The sequence below is a fragment of the Ceratotherium simum genome, chromosome 8 (genome assembly GCF_057802395.1).
Source record: "Ceratotherium simum simum isolate JZ-2026a chromosome 8, ASM5780239v1, whole genome shotgun sequence".
In the NCBI taxonomy this organism is placed as follows: Eukaryota; Metazoa; Chordata; class Mammalia; order Perissodactyla; family Rhinocerotidae; genus Ceratotherium; species Ceratotherium simum.
In genome coordinates this window covers 4,867,618-4,884,463 of record NC_141907.1, presented here as the reverse complement: position 1 = coordinate 4,884,463, position 16,846 = coordinate 4,867,618, and the positions used below count along the sequence as shown (strand labels likewise).

The 16,846-nt window shown below is 47.1% G+C and overlaps 1 protein-coding gene across 3 annotated transcripts in view; it reads left to right on the top strand.

The window, feature by feature from the left end:
• The window catches only part of TBC1D14 (TBC1 domain family member 14), a 106,408-nt gene extending 90,715 nt beyond the window's left edge, over positions 1-15,693 (top strand). For all 3 annotated transcript variants that reach the window (XM_087434883.1, XM_014788860.2, XM_014788861.2), the window contains 2 exons: positions 8,723-8,981; positions 12,937-15,693. In XM_087434883.1, coding sequence (XP_087291009.1) covers positions 8,723-8,981; positions 12,937-13,002 — 325 coding nt within the window. In that variant the 3' untranslated portion in view covers positions 13,003-15,693. The remainder of the gene's footprint in view (positions 1-8,722; positions 8,982-12,936) is intronic.
• The last annotated feature ends 1,153 nt before the right edge of the window (positions 15,694-16,846 follow it).

Genomic DNA, 16,846 nt, shown 5'->3' with positions numbered 1-16,846 from the left:
CAGGTCTAGTCTGAAGATGGTTATGATCCAAATGGGGCAGAGGCCAAGGGTAATACCCACATTTATTGACTCCATGCTTTTCACACATGATCTCATTTAACCTTCAGAACAACCCCTTGGAGTGAATCGTTACGCCTCTGTTTTACAGATGCTCAGAGAGGCAGAGTGAGTTGCCCCAGGTCATGTGGGTAGCCAAATGGCGGAGCTGGTACTCAAACTCAAGTTGCCAGTTCCGGAGCTTGCACATTTCCCACGGAGTCCTTTCTAAGGGATTTTATTATCAGGCAGCATAACCCAAGAGGCGAGTCCCAGAGCTCAGGCTCCAGAGGTAGCGTCAGCACACTGATGATGCTCTTGAGGAGTGTAAAACATGGGTCAGATTTGTCTGTGATGAAAAGTGGAGCAGAGTACAGGGTGTCTGAATGAAAAGGAAGCTCCAAGGATTCCACTGCTGAGACCTGTATGATGTGACGTGGTTGGTGCCTGACGCCTCGTGAATGCTGCCTGCTGTGCTTTGATGAGGCCTCTGCAGGGGTTGGCTTATTCTTGATGAAATGCTTGACTGCTTTCTAGAATAAGGACTGGGTGGAACATTGTCTCTATCTGCAGTCCCAGCGCAGGGCTAGGCACGTAGTAAGTCCTTAGTAAATGTTGAAGTTGAATTAAGCACAGGAAAACCATGCATTCATGATTTGTTCCTTGCAGTTCACCTTTATAGGTGGTCTGCAGGGATTCAGGCTCTTGGTCAGGTTCCAAAGGTTAGATAAAAGCTGAGATCGGAAATAGGGTGGACAGTAGGGAGGAAGCACAGGGAGAGAAGAGACTTTGCTTAGGGCCTGCCCTGGAAGCTGACGTTTCAGAGACCTTCATTGCTTTGTTTCCTCTTCACGGTGTCTGGAGCAGATATATATATGTCTTAGCACAAAGGAAGCCACTGAGGCCCCTTACCCAATATCACGTCCCTTGTGAGCAGTCCAGGTCAGTCTGACTCCAGAATCTTTGCTTTTTCTGCTGTGTCACATTCTCTTCCCAGAAGCCACATTCACACCTTTGAGAGCCGGGCCTGCTTCCGAATTGCATATTCGTGGTGGATCTGTACTGTGCATGTGGTCTGTAAAACATGATAAATTCTAGCGTTCCAGTAACTAACTGTTTGAGCAACAAAGCCTTTTTCTGTTGCTCCATGTCAGAGAGTTGAGCAGCCCATGTGGTTTGGCCAGCTGAGTGTCCTGGGCGAGCTGTGTGGGTGCTCAAATAAGATGACAAAATCTTTTTTTCCTGCCACACTGTCTGCCCACCAGAGGCCAGCTAGGAATTGTTCCATCTTCATTCCCAGGATAGTTTCTCTGCCCCATGGATTATCACATTATAGATTTATAGGACATTCCCTAGCACGGTTTGAGAGTTATTCTTCCAGAATGTTCTCTCCTCTCCCCTCTACCCCGATAGCTTATGCGTCCCTCCCTCACAGCACTGGCCCACTCTCAGAGTATCATCTGTTTCTTGCTGCTCCTGTAATAGACCTAGCTTTGCCTGTCGCCTCTGTGTCCCCAGTGCCTGGCCCTGTGCTTGGCTCAGAGGCTTAGATCAAGGAATGTCTCTGTTCCCGAGGGGCTCCTTCCTGGGTTTAAAATACGCAGAATCCAGCCTGAGGCCCACTTGGGTGCTTGGCATTTCTCCATGTGGACTTGTGGGTGTTGTGTGCCCAATGGGTTACAGAGATTTCATGCTTGAGAATTAGATTTACTTGCTGATACCACCTTCCTGGCAAGGGATCTTATTTAGTGTGGCTTGCCACTCTTCTCTCTCACAAGGACATGCAAGGGTCAGAACAGGGTCTCACCAATTGTATTTGTCTTTCCACAGTTTTGAGTGTTCAGGTATCCACATTTTGTGGGAGGACTGACATGCAGTCACTAAACTTATCAAAATATTTCCCATTGATGTCAAATGGCAGGATTGTTTGGAGGCCTGAGTGGGTTTTGTAATAAATAATCTTGAATTAAAAAAAGAATCAAGCAGGGACAGCCCGGTGGCTCAAGAGGTTAAGTGCGCATGCTCTGCTTCGGCAGCCCCGGGGTTCGTGGGTTCGGATCCCAGGCGCGCACTGACGCACCACTTGTCATGCCATGCTGTGGCGGTGTCACATATAAAGTAGAGGAAGATGGGCACAGATGTTAGCTCAGGGCGAATCTTCCTCGGCAAAAAAAGAGGAGGATCGGCATCGGATGTTAGCTCAGGGCTATCTTCCTCACACACACACACAAAAAAAGAATCAAGCAGCACATTCCAGATCATGATTAATGTTTCTTGAAATCATGTGTAGTGATACTTGGAGATTCTGTCATTACACTGAATCTCTGCCTTAAAGGAAAAGTTCAAGGTGAAATTACTGTTGGAAGATTTCAGTTTCCATCGTATCTTGCACACATTTCATTTATTGCTTTTAACTTTTGGATTACGGGTCTGCCTAAGAACCCCTCAAGATCAGGAGTTGTCCTGCTGAGTTCCCAAGCATCCAGGATAGCATGTGGCATACACTGGGGCCTTTGTAAGTGTGTGTGGAGGGAGGAGGATTCCAAGCCTGCAGGAGGGAAACCTGCTCGCAGGAAGAGCCCACACGGCCTGTGTATCACCGGTGCTCCCCGGCCTGGCTGAAGATGGAGCCTGCATTCTAATGCAGGGGTTCGTACTATTTACCCAGTGTCTGCTGGCTCCTACTAGGTGCTGGGACATAAGGTGAGAGTGCCTTTGGGCTCAAGTTAGAAGGTGCTCTGGGGACACAGAGGTGGATCTGTCTAATGGCTTCTGGGATTGGAGGCGGTAGGGGTTGGGCATGTTAACTAAGTTGGAACTGAGTTTTAAATAGCTACCTCCAATTTTTAATGAACGCTCTTGATATTGGGTGTTTAATGTTGTTTTATGTAATCCTCACAAAATCTAGTGAGGCTAAGTAGTACCTCTATTCTCCATTAGCGGTGTCTATTCTAACTGCTTCTCTGAGTTTTTCGGGACACGGGGCACCATCATGGGGTGGAGGGGTTCGGGGCCATGTCCTCTGCCGTCTAGGGGGGCTCATAATCTTAGGAACCAGTTAGGATGGGAAAAGTTGGACAAGCTGGAAATTGGTGGTGTCAGGCCTTGAAGATCCAAGTTTCTGGTTGTGGCTTCTCAACAGATGAGACTGCTAGATGACCTTTACCCTTTTACCTCATGTTAAAATCTGCTTTCCCACAACCTCCCTTTATTTGCAGTTTCCTCATCTGTAAAATGGAGATGATGATTGTCCTTCCTCATGGGGTCGTAGGAAGGATTAAATTGGATAATCCAGGTAGAAGTTTACAAAGCAGTGCCCAGCAGGAAAGCAAGTGCTTCCTGTCGGCTCTATTACTTGCGCCCACCCTGGGTTCTGAGGAGTGGACCAGGGTAGCTGTCAGTCCTTCATCGTTGGTTTCTGAGAATGAGCTTTTGCTTCCGTAGCTGGCTTCAGAAGTGGTGAACTGCCCTTCTCCCTTCCCCCGCCACGCTCCCTTACTTTCCTGTGAACTCAGACAAGCACTTAAAATAGACATTGCCTGATAAGGTTTTCTGGAAATTGTGAAAGTTTGACAGGAAAAAACTGTCCTGTTCCTCCCACACACATTATGGGGGAAATAGATACATCCATCTTGTGTTTGGTGTCTTTTATAAGCCTGTAGCCGTTTCATTAGTCTAGCAACATAGAAATACATTATTTTGCGTTAGTTGAATTTGTACCTAAAACTACCATTTTTCATATGCAGTGAATAATATGGAATGGTCCAGGGGATAAAAACAAACATTACTTGGGGGAGAAAAATCCTTGAATTCTCTCTTGCTGTTATGGCAAGAACACCGCAGCAGTCCTGGGAAGACCTGTGTCTGCTTCTCCCACACGCACCCTGCTTGGAGCAGGGTGAGGCCCAGTGTCCTGGGGCGAGTAGGCTTGAAGGGCTTGAGACGAGGAGGGCCATGCGGCAGGCAGCCCTCTTGTTCCTGGTGCTGTAATGGGAGCGGTCCTGATCCCAGGGCAGGGCTTCTGTGGGATCAGGACAGAGCCTGGTGTCAGCTTCCAGGGCCCTGGGCTGGTGCTGGTGCTGGCTCTCCTCAGCCCCATGGGAGCTGAGTGAGCTCCTCAGCCGCCTGAATGGTGCCTGCTTAACTGCTTTTCTGAGAGGAAACCAGGAGAGGATTGTTTTAGTGTCCTATTCACAGCTGGTTTTTTAATTTAAATGTGGTTTAAAATACAGTCAAGCATTTGAAAGCTGCTGGTAATGAATGGTTTTCAAGTGGAAGGGGAAGTGAGAGGAAAGGGAGGGAGCATGAGGACCGTGTAGCATGGCTGAGCAGTCCCACTTGTAGGAGAGGGTCAGAGAATACCCTCACTGCTCCGAGACTGCACGCACCCATGCAGAGGTGTCTGCCCTTGAGGCACTGGCAGTCTAGAGCAGAGGACACAGAGCACTTAGTGACACTGGGCTCTTAGGATGGAGCGTGTGCTGGGAGAGGCTGCGGAGACTAGAGCCCAGGGGCTGGGAGCTGGTTGCTGAAAGGCCTGCTGGAGTCTGCAAGGCTCAGAAGGAGGGAAGGGTGAGTGAGGTAGAGGGCAGGTAGCTGGGGGTGTCCATCCGCATTGGATAACTCTTATGAAAGGGGATGCATGAGGTGCAGTGTAAACATCGAACAGGAAACCCTGCTTAGTCCATGGGCCAGGAAACAGCCTTCCAAGAGAGGGTCATCTAGGCCGAGATATGGATGAGTAGATGTTTGCCAGGTGAAAATTAAACCGTGTTTTTCTTTTAAAAGCACATTTTATTTATGATATAATAACATTCAGGGCCTTAATAATTCCATTTCACTACATGAAAAATAGTAAATGATATACTTTTCTACATGAAGTAAATAGTTGGTGATCAATTCTCAGTCTTACTTGACTTTTCAGCAACATTTGACATTCTTCACTCTCTGATCCTATAATACCTCCTTTATGTGGTACCATCTGTATAGAAACTGTCACCAGCCCAGAGCCCTCCCCTGAACCCCACTCTCATTCATTTATCCAGTTAGATGTCTGACGCTTAAACTTAAACATGTCTTCAGACTCAACTCTTGACCTTCCTGTCAAATCCAGGGAATCCGTATCTCCTTAAATGACAGCTCCATCCTTTGAATTGCTCAGCAAAAAACCCAGCGTCCTTGACTCCTCTATTGCATTTTCCACGAGATAAATCCACTGCAGAACCTATCCAGATTCTCTCTACTTCTGGCCACCTCCACGGCTACTGTGCTGCTCCGACCTTGCCTGGATTGTTTCACTGGCCGCCCGGTGAAGCCTGTGGTCCCTGACAGGTGCTTCTCAGCACAGTGGACGAGGGCCCTCCTCTGGTGGGACCCTCCACTAGTTTTCCGTTTCCTGTAGAATAAGACCTGGAGACCAGGCTGTGCCCATGCTGGCCCTGGTCTCTGAGGCCATCTTCCTGTGTTCTCCCTTTTGCTATTTTTGGCTTTAGGCTGGTGACCTTGCTCTTCCTTGGATGTGCCAGGTTTGCTCCTGCCTTAGAGCTTGTGAACTCACTGCTTCCTCTGGATGCTTTCCAGACCTCTTCTCATGCTTGCAGCTTCCTCTTCAGGGCTTCACAGAAGTGTCACTTTTCAGTGATGTGTTCCTGGCCATCCTGTTTAGAAGTGTGTGTCTGTGCATGCACTCACATGCACACCCAGGCTGGCAATCTCGATCTCCTGTCCTGCTTGTTTTTAAATCGCCATCTGACGTACTGTGCATTTTATTTATCCCCTCCACCCCCAAGGGCAGGGAATGTTGTATGTTTAGTTTGATGCTGTGTATCCTCATCACCAAAGAACAGTGACTAGCATATAGTAGTGGGCTTTAAAAAATATTTATGACGAATGGACTGACCTGCTTAGAATCAGAAGGGCTCAGATCTCAGGCAGTTATCTCATGGAGAAATGGTAATGCCTAGGATGGTTGTGAAGATCAGGTAGATGGGCATCAGGGCATTGACTCCGGCATTCTTGGTCATTCAGATGTTGGCTTAATTTTTATAGAGTTCCAAACACAAATCTGAACTCAGGACTATTACGTTGAAGAAATTTCTTTTGCTGTTACTCTCCCCGTTCTTTGCCCATAGCTACTCTGTCTGCCGATCATTTCTTAGTTAAGACTGCTTTAAGATGTAAGAGTTTGATTTCCACATGTGAACTGGCAGATAAGAAGAAGTGTCATGGATTAGGTCACTTCTTTTTCACTTTTTTTATAGCATCATTAATAACCACGTCTTCCAGATAGAATTTAGAATCTTCTCTAGATTGAGGCTAGAAACAAAAGATCTCTTGGATCTCTCTTTGCCTGTGTTTTCTAGACCAAATGATGAAATGGTTTTCTGTTTTGAGACAGTAAGCTCAGGTTGAAGGCTTGTGGCGACTTTTAAAAACAAAGTGCCCTAGCAGGGCTGCGGCAGTGTGTTGCTGATGGCGGATAGCGCAGTCCGAGTGATTGGGGCATGGGCTTTGGGGTCAGGTTCCAAGTCCAGCTCTGCCACTTACTGGCCGCAGGACCTGGGGCAGTGTAGTTTATCATCTGAGGCTTAGTTCCCTCAGGTAAAATGCGATAAAAGAATCCATCTCACAGGGTGGTCCTGACTGTTGAATGATGTATGTTCTGGAGTGCCCAGTGTAGTGCACAGCACACAGTAGGTCCTCAGTTTAAACTTAGCTGTCATTGTTTTTATGGTGTAGAGGTTTTTGTGACATCTGTCTCCCTATTTCATCATCTGAGTTGAATGAAATTTAAATTGTTATGCTTTTCTCAACCAGCCTTGGTGGTCTAGTAGTTAAGATTCAGGGCTCTCACTGCTATGGCCTGGGTTCGTTTCCTGGTCAGGGAGCCACACCACCTGTCTGTTGGTTGTCACACTGTGGCGGCTGTATGTGGCTGTGATGCTGAAAGCTGTGCCACTGGTATTTCAAATACCAGCGCAGTCACCCATGGTGGACAGGGTTCAGACTCAGACAGACTAGGAAGAAGGACCTGGCCACCCACTTCTGAAAAAACTGGCCATGAAAACCCTGTGAATAGCAGCAGAGCATCGTCTGATACAGCACCGGAAGGTGAGAGGATGGTGCAAAAAAGATCAGGCAGGGTTCCACTATGCTGTACCCAGGGTCACTAGGAGTCAGAATCGATTCAACGGCGCTAACAACACAAGTGCCTTCCTTGAATCTCTTCGAGTTTTAAAGCACTGACGGGGGATAGCCTAGAACGTTATTGGTCTTAATTAGCATTCTGTGTTGAGTGCAAGCCCTTAACTGCGTAAGTGTTCCTCTGGGTCCTGGAGGAAAGGCTGTTTCTGGGGCAGAGCAGTCTGCAGGGGAGGGTTTGGAATAAACTGCCTGTGAGACTTGGGAGCAGATTTGCCAGTATGGTATAATTTTTCGGACGGAATCTATGTTAAGAAAGTGCGAGTCTCGCTGTTGAAGGCTTGATGACATCACCTCCTGACCAAGGCATCCCCACAGTCTGAGTCCAGCACCTGAGCTCAGGTGACTTCATGGGCCCCCATGTCTCTCAAGCCGACATTGGCACTAACGAAATGCTGAAATTGTGGACGAGTGATTTTCCAGAGTAGGAAATGTCCCCCACCAGTTGAGAATCACTTCTAATGAGTACTAGTACTGATGAGAAGGTAGTGAAAAAATTACCATCTCTGACATCTAGAGCAGATTGGGAGCTTGTCCACCCATTTGCTTCTTCAGCAAAGATTGCAGATACTGTGTAGATGCTGAGGATGGAGATGAACTGGGCAGGGTCCCTCCTCTTGAGCGTCTCTGCGGGGAAGACAGAAGCAAACACAGGGCATTGTGATAAGCACCAGGATAGAGAGACCGAGAGTGGGAAGGAGCATCTAGCTGGGTCTCAGGGTCAGGAGACCCCCTGGGGATGGCAGCCAGGCTGCATCTCACAGCTGAGGAAGGAGGATGGATTCACAGAGAATCAGTTTGGACTGCGTCTCATCCTGGACTCGCCTTGCTTTGTGACATAGGCATGCTCCAGGTTAGAAATTATTAAAGCTGGTAGCACAATTGATCACTCAAGATTGTATTTGTTTGGTAGTTTGGATTGTGATTATCACATTTTCTTAAGGGATTACATATCTGTATTTTACTTTTTCATCTGGTGGTTTGCATTGTTAAATTTTCTTGTAATCCATGGTCAAATTTATTGGGAAAGATTTACTTTGTTCCTTTGCTGACCCCTACTGGGAGAAAAGTATATAGTAATCTTCAGAAGTGATGTGTATGTGTATACACTGAATTGTAAATTTCTGTTTACTGTTTTTATTCCCCCCAGACACTAAGCTCTGTCTGCCTTGTTAACCTCATATGTAGCGCCTACCACAGAGTAAGCACACAGTAGGTGCTCGATAGATATCTGTTGCATATAGAAGTAATCAGTATCAATAATTGAGAAATTGTATGGTGTTTGAGATTCTGTGTGAAAGCTAATAATGCTGTTTTATAAAATTTTTAAATTGGCCTTCAGAATGAATGTGGGCGTCGTGCGTACTCCCATATATCTAAGTATGAAAGTGACTAACTCAGGGAGCATTTTTAATAGATTAGACCTGAGTTCTAAGCTCTTTCTTTGTGCCATCTAAAATCTGAAAAACTCATACTTTTTCCCCAGGATCTTTACCTTATATAGTAAATCTTTGCCCCTTGATCTGGCCTGTCGTATATGGGATGTGTTCTGTCGTGATGGGGAAGAGTTTCTGTTCCGCACGGCCCTGGGCATCCTGAAGCTGTTCGAGGACATCCTGACCAAGATGGACTTCATTCACATAGCCCAGTTCCTGACGAGGCTGCCTGAAGACCTGCCTGCAGAAGAATTCTTTGCTTCCATTGCTACAATTCAGATGCAAAGTCGAAACAAGAAGTGGGCTCAGGTAAATGGATCTTTTTGTTTCCCTTTTTCATAGAGTAGCTGGCTCAGTAGTATAATTTGGGAAGTACATTATTCAGAGTGCTCTTTGAAAAAACAGTCATTTCTAAAGTAGTTCTTGGGCTGGAAGTGAGGAGACCTGGGTTTGAGGCTTGTCTCTGCCATGAGGTCTTGGGCAGTCATTTCGTCTTTGGCTCTCTGTCAGATGGAGGGAGTGGATAATAAAAGCCTTCCCACCCATTCTGCAGTGGCATTGAGAGGTCAGAACTTCTAGTCTGCCGTCAAGGTACCCTCCATCTGTTGGAAGCGTTTTGTAAACCAAGCTCCTCTCTTCTGCCCTTTTTCTAAATGCCAGAGACAGAAAGTGAAGGGTACTGCCACTCACTGAGCACCCCCTCTACATCTCCCCGCCACCCCCCGTGGGTGTGCCCTGGGCTGGGTGGGTAGGATTGTCTCCATCTCGCTGATAAACACAGGAGGCTGAGAGAGGTGAACCGGGTACCCTCAGCATTCACTTGAGGAGGGTGGGAGGATGGCTTCCCAGGGCAAAGGTCCTGCCCTGGTTTCCCTGGTATGTGTTGCTCTGGCTCTCTAGTGGCTAGGTTAGCGGAGCAGCTGAGCTGATAGTGAAGGAGCATGTCCAGCCTGGGCCTACTTCTAGGTTGCTCTCTGGACGTCTCTCTTAGGTCTTGTCCCTGTGGGATTGGCCAGTGTTGTCTGAGTCCAAGTCCTTATCATGCAAAAAGGAAAACATAAAACCTTGGTTCTTGACCCTGCATATGCTCCAGATTTGCCTGACAGGTCCTAGTTGGTTGATATCTGTGGAGGCTTGTACTTTCCCATATATGGCAAACAATGCTTGTTCCTGATTTGCCTTTTTTTTTGGTGAGGAAGATTAGCCTTGAGCTAACATCTGTTGCCAATCCTCCTCTTTTTGCTGAGGAAGATTGGCCCTGGGCTAACATCTGTGCCCATCTTCTTCTGTTTTATATGTGGGACGCCACCACAGCATGGCTTGATACGTGGTTCGTCTGAACCCGCAAAGCTGGGGCCACCGAAGCAGAGTGCGCAAACCCAACTGCTACACCACCGGGTCAGCCTCTGATTTACTGTTTTTATTAGTGGAAGATTTAAAATACATACAAAACAGAATACCAGACCCCCATGCACCTGTCAGATATCCAGTCAGTTTTCAGATTTCTAATTGTTTCAAGTGTCATCAGTGGCTTTATATTTTGTTTGAATCAAGATCCAAATAACGTCCACCTGTTGCGATTGATTGAAAGATCTTTTAAGTCTTTTTTAAGTATATAGGCTACCCCACCTTTCCTTTTATTCCCCCTCCCTTTATTTATTGAAGAATCGAGGTCATTTGTCCTCTAGTGTTTCCCACAGTGTGGTTTTGCTGGTTGTATCCCTGTGGTGGTGGTTAATGTGGTCCTCTCTATACTCTGTGTTTCCTGTAAATTGACAGATCTAAAGGCTTGATCAGGTTCCGAGTTTTTATGTTTGGCCTGATTACTTCATAGGTGATCAGACTATCACTCTTTGATCTTAGCAGCTTGTTTTTATAACAGCTTTATTGAGATGTAATTTACGTACTATAAAATTCACCCTTTTAAAAGTGCCTGGTTATTAACTAGAGAGAGGCTTCCCCTCTCACCAGGGCCCTTTGTCTTGCCTCCAGAGGTGTTCCTTTCTCTCCTTCCTGTCCCGTTATGCGATGCTCTCTTTGGCTGGCAGACTCCCTTCCTGTCAGTGTCTGTTGGGAAGAGGCACAGGTGCTGTGATGGGACCTTGGATAATACCATGACATACTCTTCTTGATTTTATGGAGAGGGGGCACTGTTGGGTGCCTAGGGTGATATGAGTTGCGCTTCTGAAATACTAAATACATTAGGTTCATAAAAAGGAATGAAGTACTGATACATGCTACAGTGTGGATGAACCTTGAAAACATTATCCTAAGTGAAAAACCCAGACACTAAAGAACACATACTGTATGATTCCATTCATATGCAGTCCAGAACAGGGAAATCTGTAGAGCAGAAAGCAGATTAGTGGTTATCAGGGAATGGGGAGATATGGGGGCCAGGGCAGTGGGAGCTGGAGAATGTGGGGTTTCTTCTGTAGGTGACAAAAATGTTCTAAAATGACTGTGGTGATGGTTCCACGTATCTGTGAATAGACTAAAAACCATTGAATTTTACACTTTAAATGGGTGAATTATGTGATATGTGAATTATATATAAATAAAGCTGTTAAAAAATAAACTCAGCTCAAGTGTGAGCAGAACTGGCTATATAATTATCAAGGATCTGATGAGAGGGAGGAGCTTTTCTCTGATAAATAAATGGACAGTGTCTAATGAAAATGTGGGGCCACACATTCAGAATTATTAAGAATTTCAAAATGGCGACTGCAGAGCATTAAGCTAAGCGGGTCCCCCTCTGAGTTTGGGGCCCTTGCTGACAGCCCAGGGTGCACACCCATGAAGCTGGCCCCATGTGTGAGGATGTGCTTTGGAGTCTTCCCTGATGGGGTTGCATATAGTGGTTTTCTGAAGCAGCTGCAGAAAGCCAGGGCCTTTTCCAGTGGCCTTTATTCAACACATAGGACTGTTGCTACCTTGACTTTCCAGCTGGTACAGTCACGGCTCTGCTGATCTTCCTTTCTATTTCACTGGTGCTTCCGCCCACCCGCACATACACACACCGAGGGGAGGGTTAAACCCAGATCTGTCATTTTGCTTCTTATGTTTTAGGGACTAGGTAAAAATTATTCGTTAAAACTAGGTCAGAGGTTATTGAATAGTAGGACGTTTTCTAATAATGGGTTAGTGATAGGAGTTAGCCTGACGGTGGCTGTGGGGGATGGGCATCAGTGAGTAGTATACAGTTCCAAGTCCCATGGGAGTTGTGGTCCACACACATTTCTCTTAAATGCTGTTCTTAAGGTTAAGACCTTGGTGAGCTTTACAGAACAAGCAGATGTTTACGTTTGGTTGGCAGTCCCATTTACTTAGAGGAGAGGGGGACTTTTATCTACCATTAGTCCTTCTGTGCAACTTATTTGAAACCTACATAAATGTTTCTACTTTACCCCTTCTAATTTGTCATTCAATTAAAGTGGCAGAGTGCCTGGCAGGAGTAGATGAGCACTGGTGCTACAAAGATTCTCTTGGTTTTGAAATCAGACAAATCTGGGTTTGAATCCGTGTGAGCTGTTTGACTTGGAGCAAGTTCTTCCTGGGAGCATCTGTTGCTCGGTTTCCTTACAATGAGGTATTAACCTTCCCGAGCTGCTTGTGGATTAAACAGATGCTGTGCATGAAGTGCCTGGAGGAGTGCTCTGCTTGGTGTAGAGTGGGCATTCAGTAAGTGGAGCCTGTTGTTATTGTCACCACTGTTATTAAGCAATCACAGTAGAATATAATATTTTAAAAGATACAGGTGTTAACCAAGAGCTGAGAGAGCACAGAGAAGGGAACTGAGTTACTTTGAGAAAGCTCAGGAAGGCGTGAGAAGAAGTGATGTCTGTTAGGCCTTAAAACGATGCAGTGTTTCTGGGGAAGAGGAGGGACAGAGCAGCGGGAACAGCTGCGTGTAAAGGCCAGGAGGGCTTCTTAGCATCCTGGGGTGGGAAGCCTGGCCTGGTGGTGGCGCGCACACAGGCTGGATCTGGATTGTGGAAGGAGGAGAGCCCTGTAGCCCTGACGTTGGTACTGTGGCTCGTGGGCAGTGGTTGTAGGACATCAGCCCAGAGATGGCTGGTTGGATTTCCATGTTAGGAAGATGAGTCTGGCTGTAGGCGGGGAAGACAGAACAGGAGCGGCAGCCGTGGGGAGGCAGAGGCGCCAGTTAGGAGGCTGCTGCGGTTGCTCTGTCACTACCCCTGTCAGGACCTGTGCTCAGTGTGTGTTGCAGATCACCCACAGACATCTTCCCTGTGGTTCCCAGGTACTGACTGCATTGCAGAAGGACAGCCGGGAAATGGAGAAAGGAAGCCCATCTCTCAGACACTGAGGCGGCAGGTGGACTTGTGCTCGGCACCAAAGCAGATCTCCATGCAGCACCTGTGTTGTTCCAGATGGACATGCTGGCAGCTGAGAAGAACAGGGGCTATTTTCATGTTTGATTCCTAACATTGGAGTTGGCCTTAAACAAAACAAACAAACAAACTTTTAAAGAATTAAACCAAGGCTTAGCCTTAAGAAGCTCAGTGGAGTGATGACCTAGTGCTGACCATGGCCAACCACTGCGTATTCTGCATGGTTTAAAAATAGGGCGGTGGCTCATTCCCCTCCACCCCCTTATTTCAGCAAAAGTTAATTAAATTGTAATGCTTCTACGTCAGCTACTGGAAGGAACATTACACTGTTCCTTGGTGCATGGGAAATGTTATTTGGGAGACCTCAGAGATGTCATTGGCTCATATTTGCATATTTTAGGCAAGAAAGGGATGGCTGATTTAGTTATTGAGATAATCTTTTCAAAGCTTGAGGTCGTGTTTTTAAAGCCCACCTACCAATGATAACATTAAAAGAAAATGGGCTCTCGTAGGATAGTCGCCGATGAGTGCTCATGGGCTCCCCGGGCCTCAACCTGACCTTCAGGTTGATGTTTTACTGTGTTGCCCTAATAAGATTACAGCACGAGGGCTGAAAATGCACCCTTATGTTCCAGTGGGAACCCTGCTTCCCAGAGATTGCTCCCTACATCTATTGAGCAGGAAGAACTGTTGGCACAGAAGGCCTGTGACAGTCGAGACAGGCTTAAGAGCTGATGGAAAACAGAATGGAAACAGCCTCCCTTTAAGTCAAAGGGGAGGGAAAGAGGATGTTAAGACCTGCCTACTCCTGTACCCTACTCATTCTTTGGAGGCCAGGGAACAACACAGCTGGGGGAAGCTCCTGCCTTGCTCTGATGGAATGCTCCTCTTTCCTTTGTCACCTGAACGGCAGGATCCGTCCTGAGTGCCAGTGATGACCTCCTCACGCATTGAGCATGAAGACAGACAGTTGTAAGGACTGAGGACTGAGCAACACACACCCAACAGCCCAGACGGTCTTGACAGAATCCTCAATATCCGTAGTATCAGCCTTTCCCCGTTTTAGCTGGTTTTCCCCAAGTTCATTAGCAACTTTGTTCTAACTTTTCCTTGACTAATTTTGGTAACTTTATATTAAGAACTTTGGTTATCCAAATTCAAGGAAATGAACAGTGTTTGCACAGACTAGTCCAAAAGACAGGCAAATCTCTGTGGAGACGGGTTCGCACGTGTAACCTGTTGGCGTGTTGGTCTCTGTGAGTGCCGGGGAGACCAGGTTCTGGGGCACTGTTAGTTGTATGGTAAGTGCTGTGGTGTAGTCTGGCACTCTCCAGCCCTTCTCAGCCATACTTCTCACCCCAGGGAGCGTCCCACGGTTGATCTCATTTCTGATTTGGGAGCGCCCTCGGCTCTGAGAGTTTAGCATACAACAAGAAGACATGGGGTGGGGGATAAAGCCTAATACGGCATTATTTTTATAGGTTTTCTATATCTGCCATGTCCACTGATGACACTTCTAGGTGCAATAGCAAGTTGCTGAGCCAGTGGCCATCCTCATGCCTTCCATCCCAGCTCTGTTCCTTGTGTTGTTTTTCTTAGAATTGCCTTTTTCACCTCATATTCTTAACTGAATTCTCCAGGGAGGTTGCAGAACATCATGGGTAACACCTTCTGCCTCAGCCTTTAAACGCTGACTTGCCTGACCTCTTGGAGGAGGCGTTCTGTCTTCACCGAGGTCTCAGCACCTTCCAGACGCAGCCATTCCGTGACATCACAAAGCTGAATGTAACCCAGACTGAGCCAGGCCTGGGAGACGGGCTGCTGAGCCCCATCACACCATTCCTCGCCCGTGGACTTTGTTTTGTTCCATGACTTTCTGTTCTTAAAAGATGTATATATTTTCTTACTGTACATACAGATGTTCCTTAAGTCATGACAGAAAGCAGTGTGACAAGGGGCGGTGTGCAGTTCCTTCAGAATGCATTTGTGGAACTTCACGTGTAGTCAAAACCCAGCCCTAGCGTTTTTGTCCAACAGTTTGACCTAAATCTTTTTGAATAGCACCATTTATGCATTAAGCTTTTAAACAAGATTCCATGCCCATCCGGAATACCTACCAAATCTTTAATTCAGAACAGGTTTTCCTGACCTGTTCAGGGACCACATGAGGTCTTGCTGGTTTGATGCTTCTGCTTCAGAGGCCGGGAAGTCCTAAGTCCCTGTCCAGGGTCACGTGGCCCCTTTCCACAGAGCGTTGTGCTTCTCTGTGTGACGTTATCGTTTAGGAAAACTGGAATCAGAAATGGAAATGCCGCACCCCTCGCGAGTCTGCGCTTTCCCCTTCCCAGGCCATTGCTTTCAGAATCCAGGACTTCAGGTTCAGGACCTCTGTGGAACTGGCACTTTAGAGTCAAGAGCTGCGTCCCCACTCGTCCTTGAAATCTCATCTAGAAACAATGTTCACTTGAAAAGGTACTTTTTAACTGCTCAGTTTTTGACTATTTTAAATAGTTTGCTGATAGAAAACTCCTCATAACACTTGCTACATATCATGTTTTAATTGCTTGTACAGTTAACCTTTAATTTTATTTAGTAAACTATCAAATTAGGACTTTTTGAATTGTAAATATGTGGTTTTATTAAATAAAAGTCATGTAAAATTGTTACTTATGTTCACTGTAGTTTGGTTTAAAATTGAAGTTCTCACCTTGAAGTACGGCAGAAATTTGACTTTGAGCATTGTGCTGTTTGAGTATTTTAAAATCCACATATTAGGCTCAGTTAAATCAAAAAGATTGTACAGTTATGGTAATTTGATCAAGGGATTCGAGACTTCAGTGTGCCCCTTCCAAGCTGAAGAGGAATCCCAAACTCGCTGCTCCTCTCAGGCTTGACCTCTGCCTGTGGCTTTAACCCCCGTCTCCCCCAGGCCCGCGTGTCTGCCACACTCCCCTGCTCACACTCCCAGAGCCTGGCGCCCCGGCCCAGCAGGTAGTCAGTGCTTACTTTGTGCCGGCCACTGGGCTCTTCCCACTGTCCTCAGAAACCTGCTCAGAGCCTTGTAAAGCAGGTGCTGAGGTCCAGCTCCACCACCAGTCGGAGGGTGACTGTGGGCTCTTCCCTGGGCCGCTGTGTGCCTCCGTTCCCACCTGTGGAGTGGAGGTGAGTCATGCTGCCGTGGCAGTGAGCGTGCCATGGTCCGCAAGGTCGCTTAGGACCAGGCAGAGCAAGTGCTCACGTACTGGTGGTGCTCTTCAGGCCAGCTACTCCGGGGAGGCTCAGGGAGGAGCAGGTTGAGTCCCAGCTAGAAGGTGCGGAGCCCTCAGGGCTGCTTTCTCTTCTGTGCCCTGGTTCCCAGGAGAATCCTTGTTCTCCATGACTCTCACCTGAGCAGACGCTGCTGCCCCTCGTGTGTCGCCCTCGGGCTTCCTAGGGCCTGTGCTGGGGAGCTCTCCACCCTGTCCCCTTCCTGGCCTCCCTGCCTGTCTTCCCTCAGAGACAGAGCAGCTTGCGGGGCATTTGCTCAGATGTCTTTGGCCCCCGCACAAGGCTCAGAAACAGTGCCCTGCCCTTCTCACGAGTTTCACACGAGTGGACTGCTTCGCCTCTTTGGGCCTCTGTTTTTTTCTTCCATTCTCCACAGGCTATGAGGTGAGAATGACAGACGAAGGTGGTCATCGTTGACAACAATCATGTTTGTCGGGGGTTCGCTTGGTGTTCCACTCATGCCAGATCCTGGGCTAAGTGCTTTGTGAATGACCTCAGTTATCTCCACAGCAGCTCTGTCACTGTCCCCATTTCAAAGGTGTGACTCAGAAA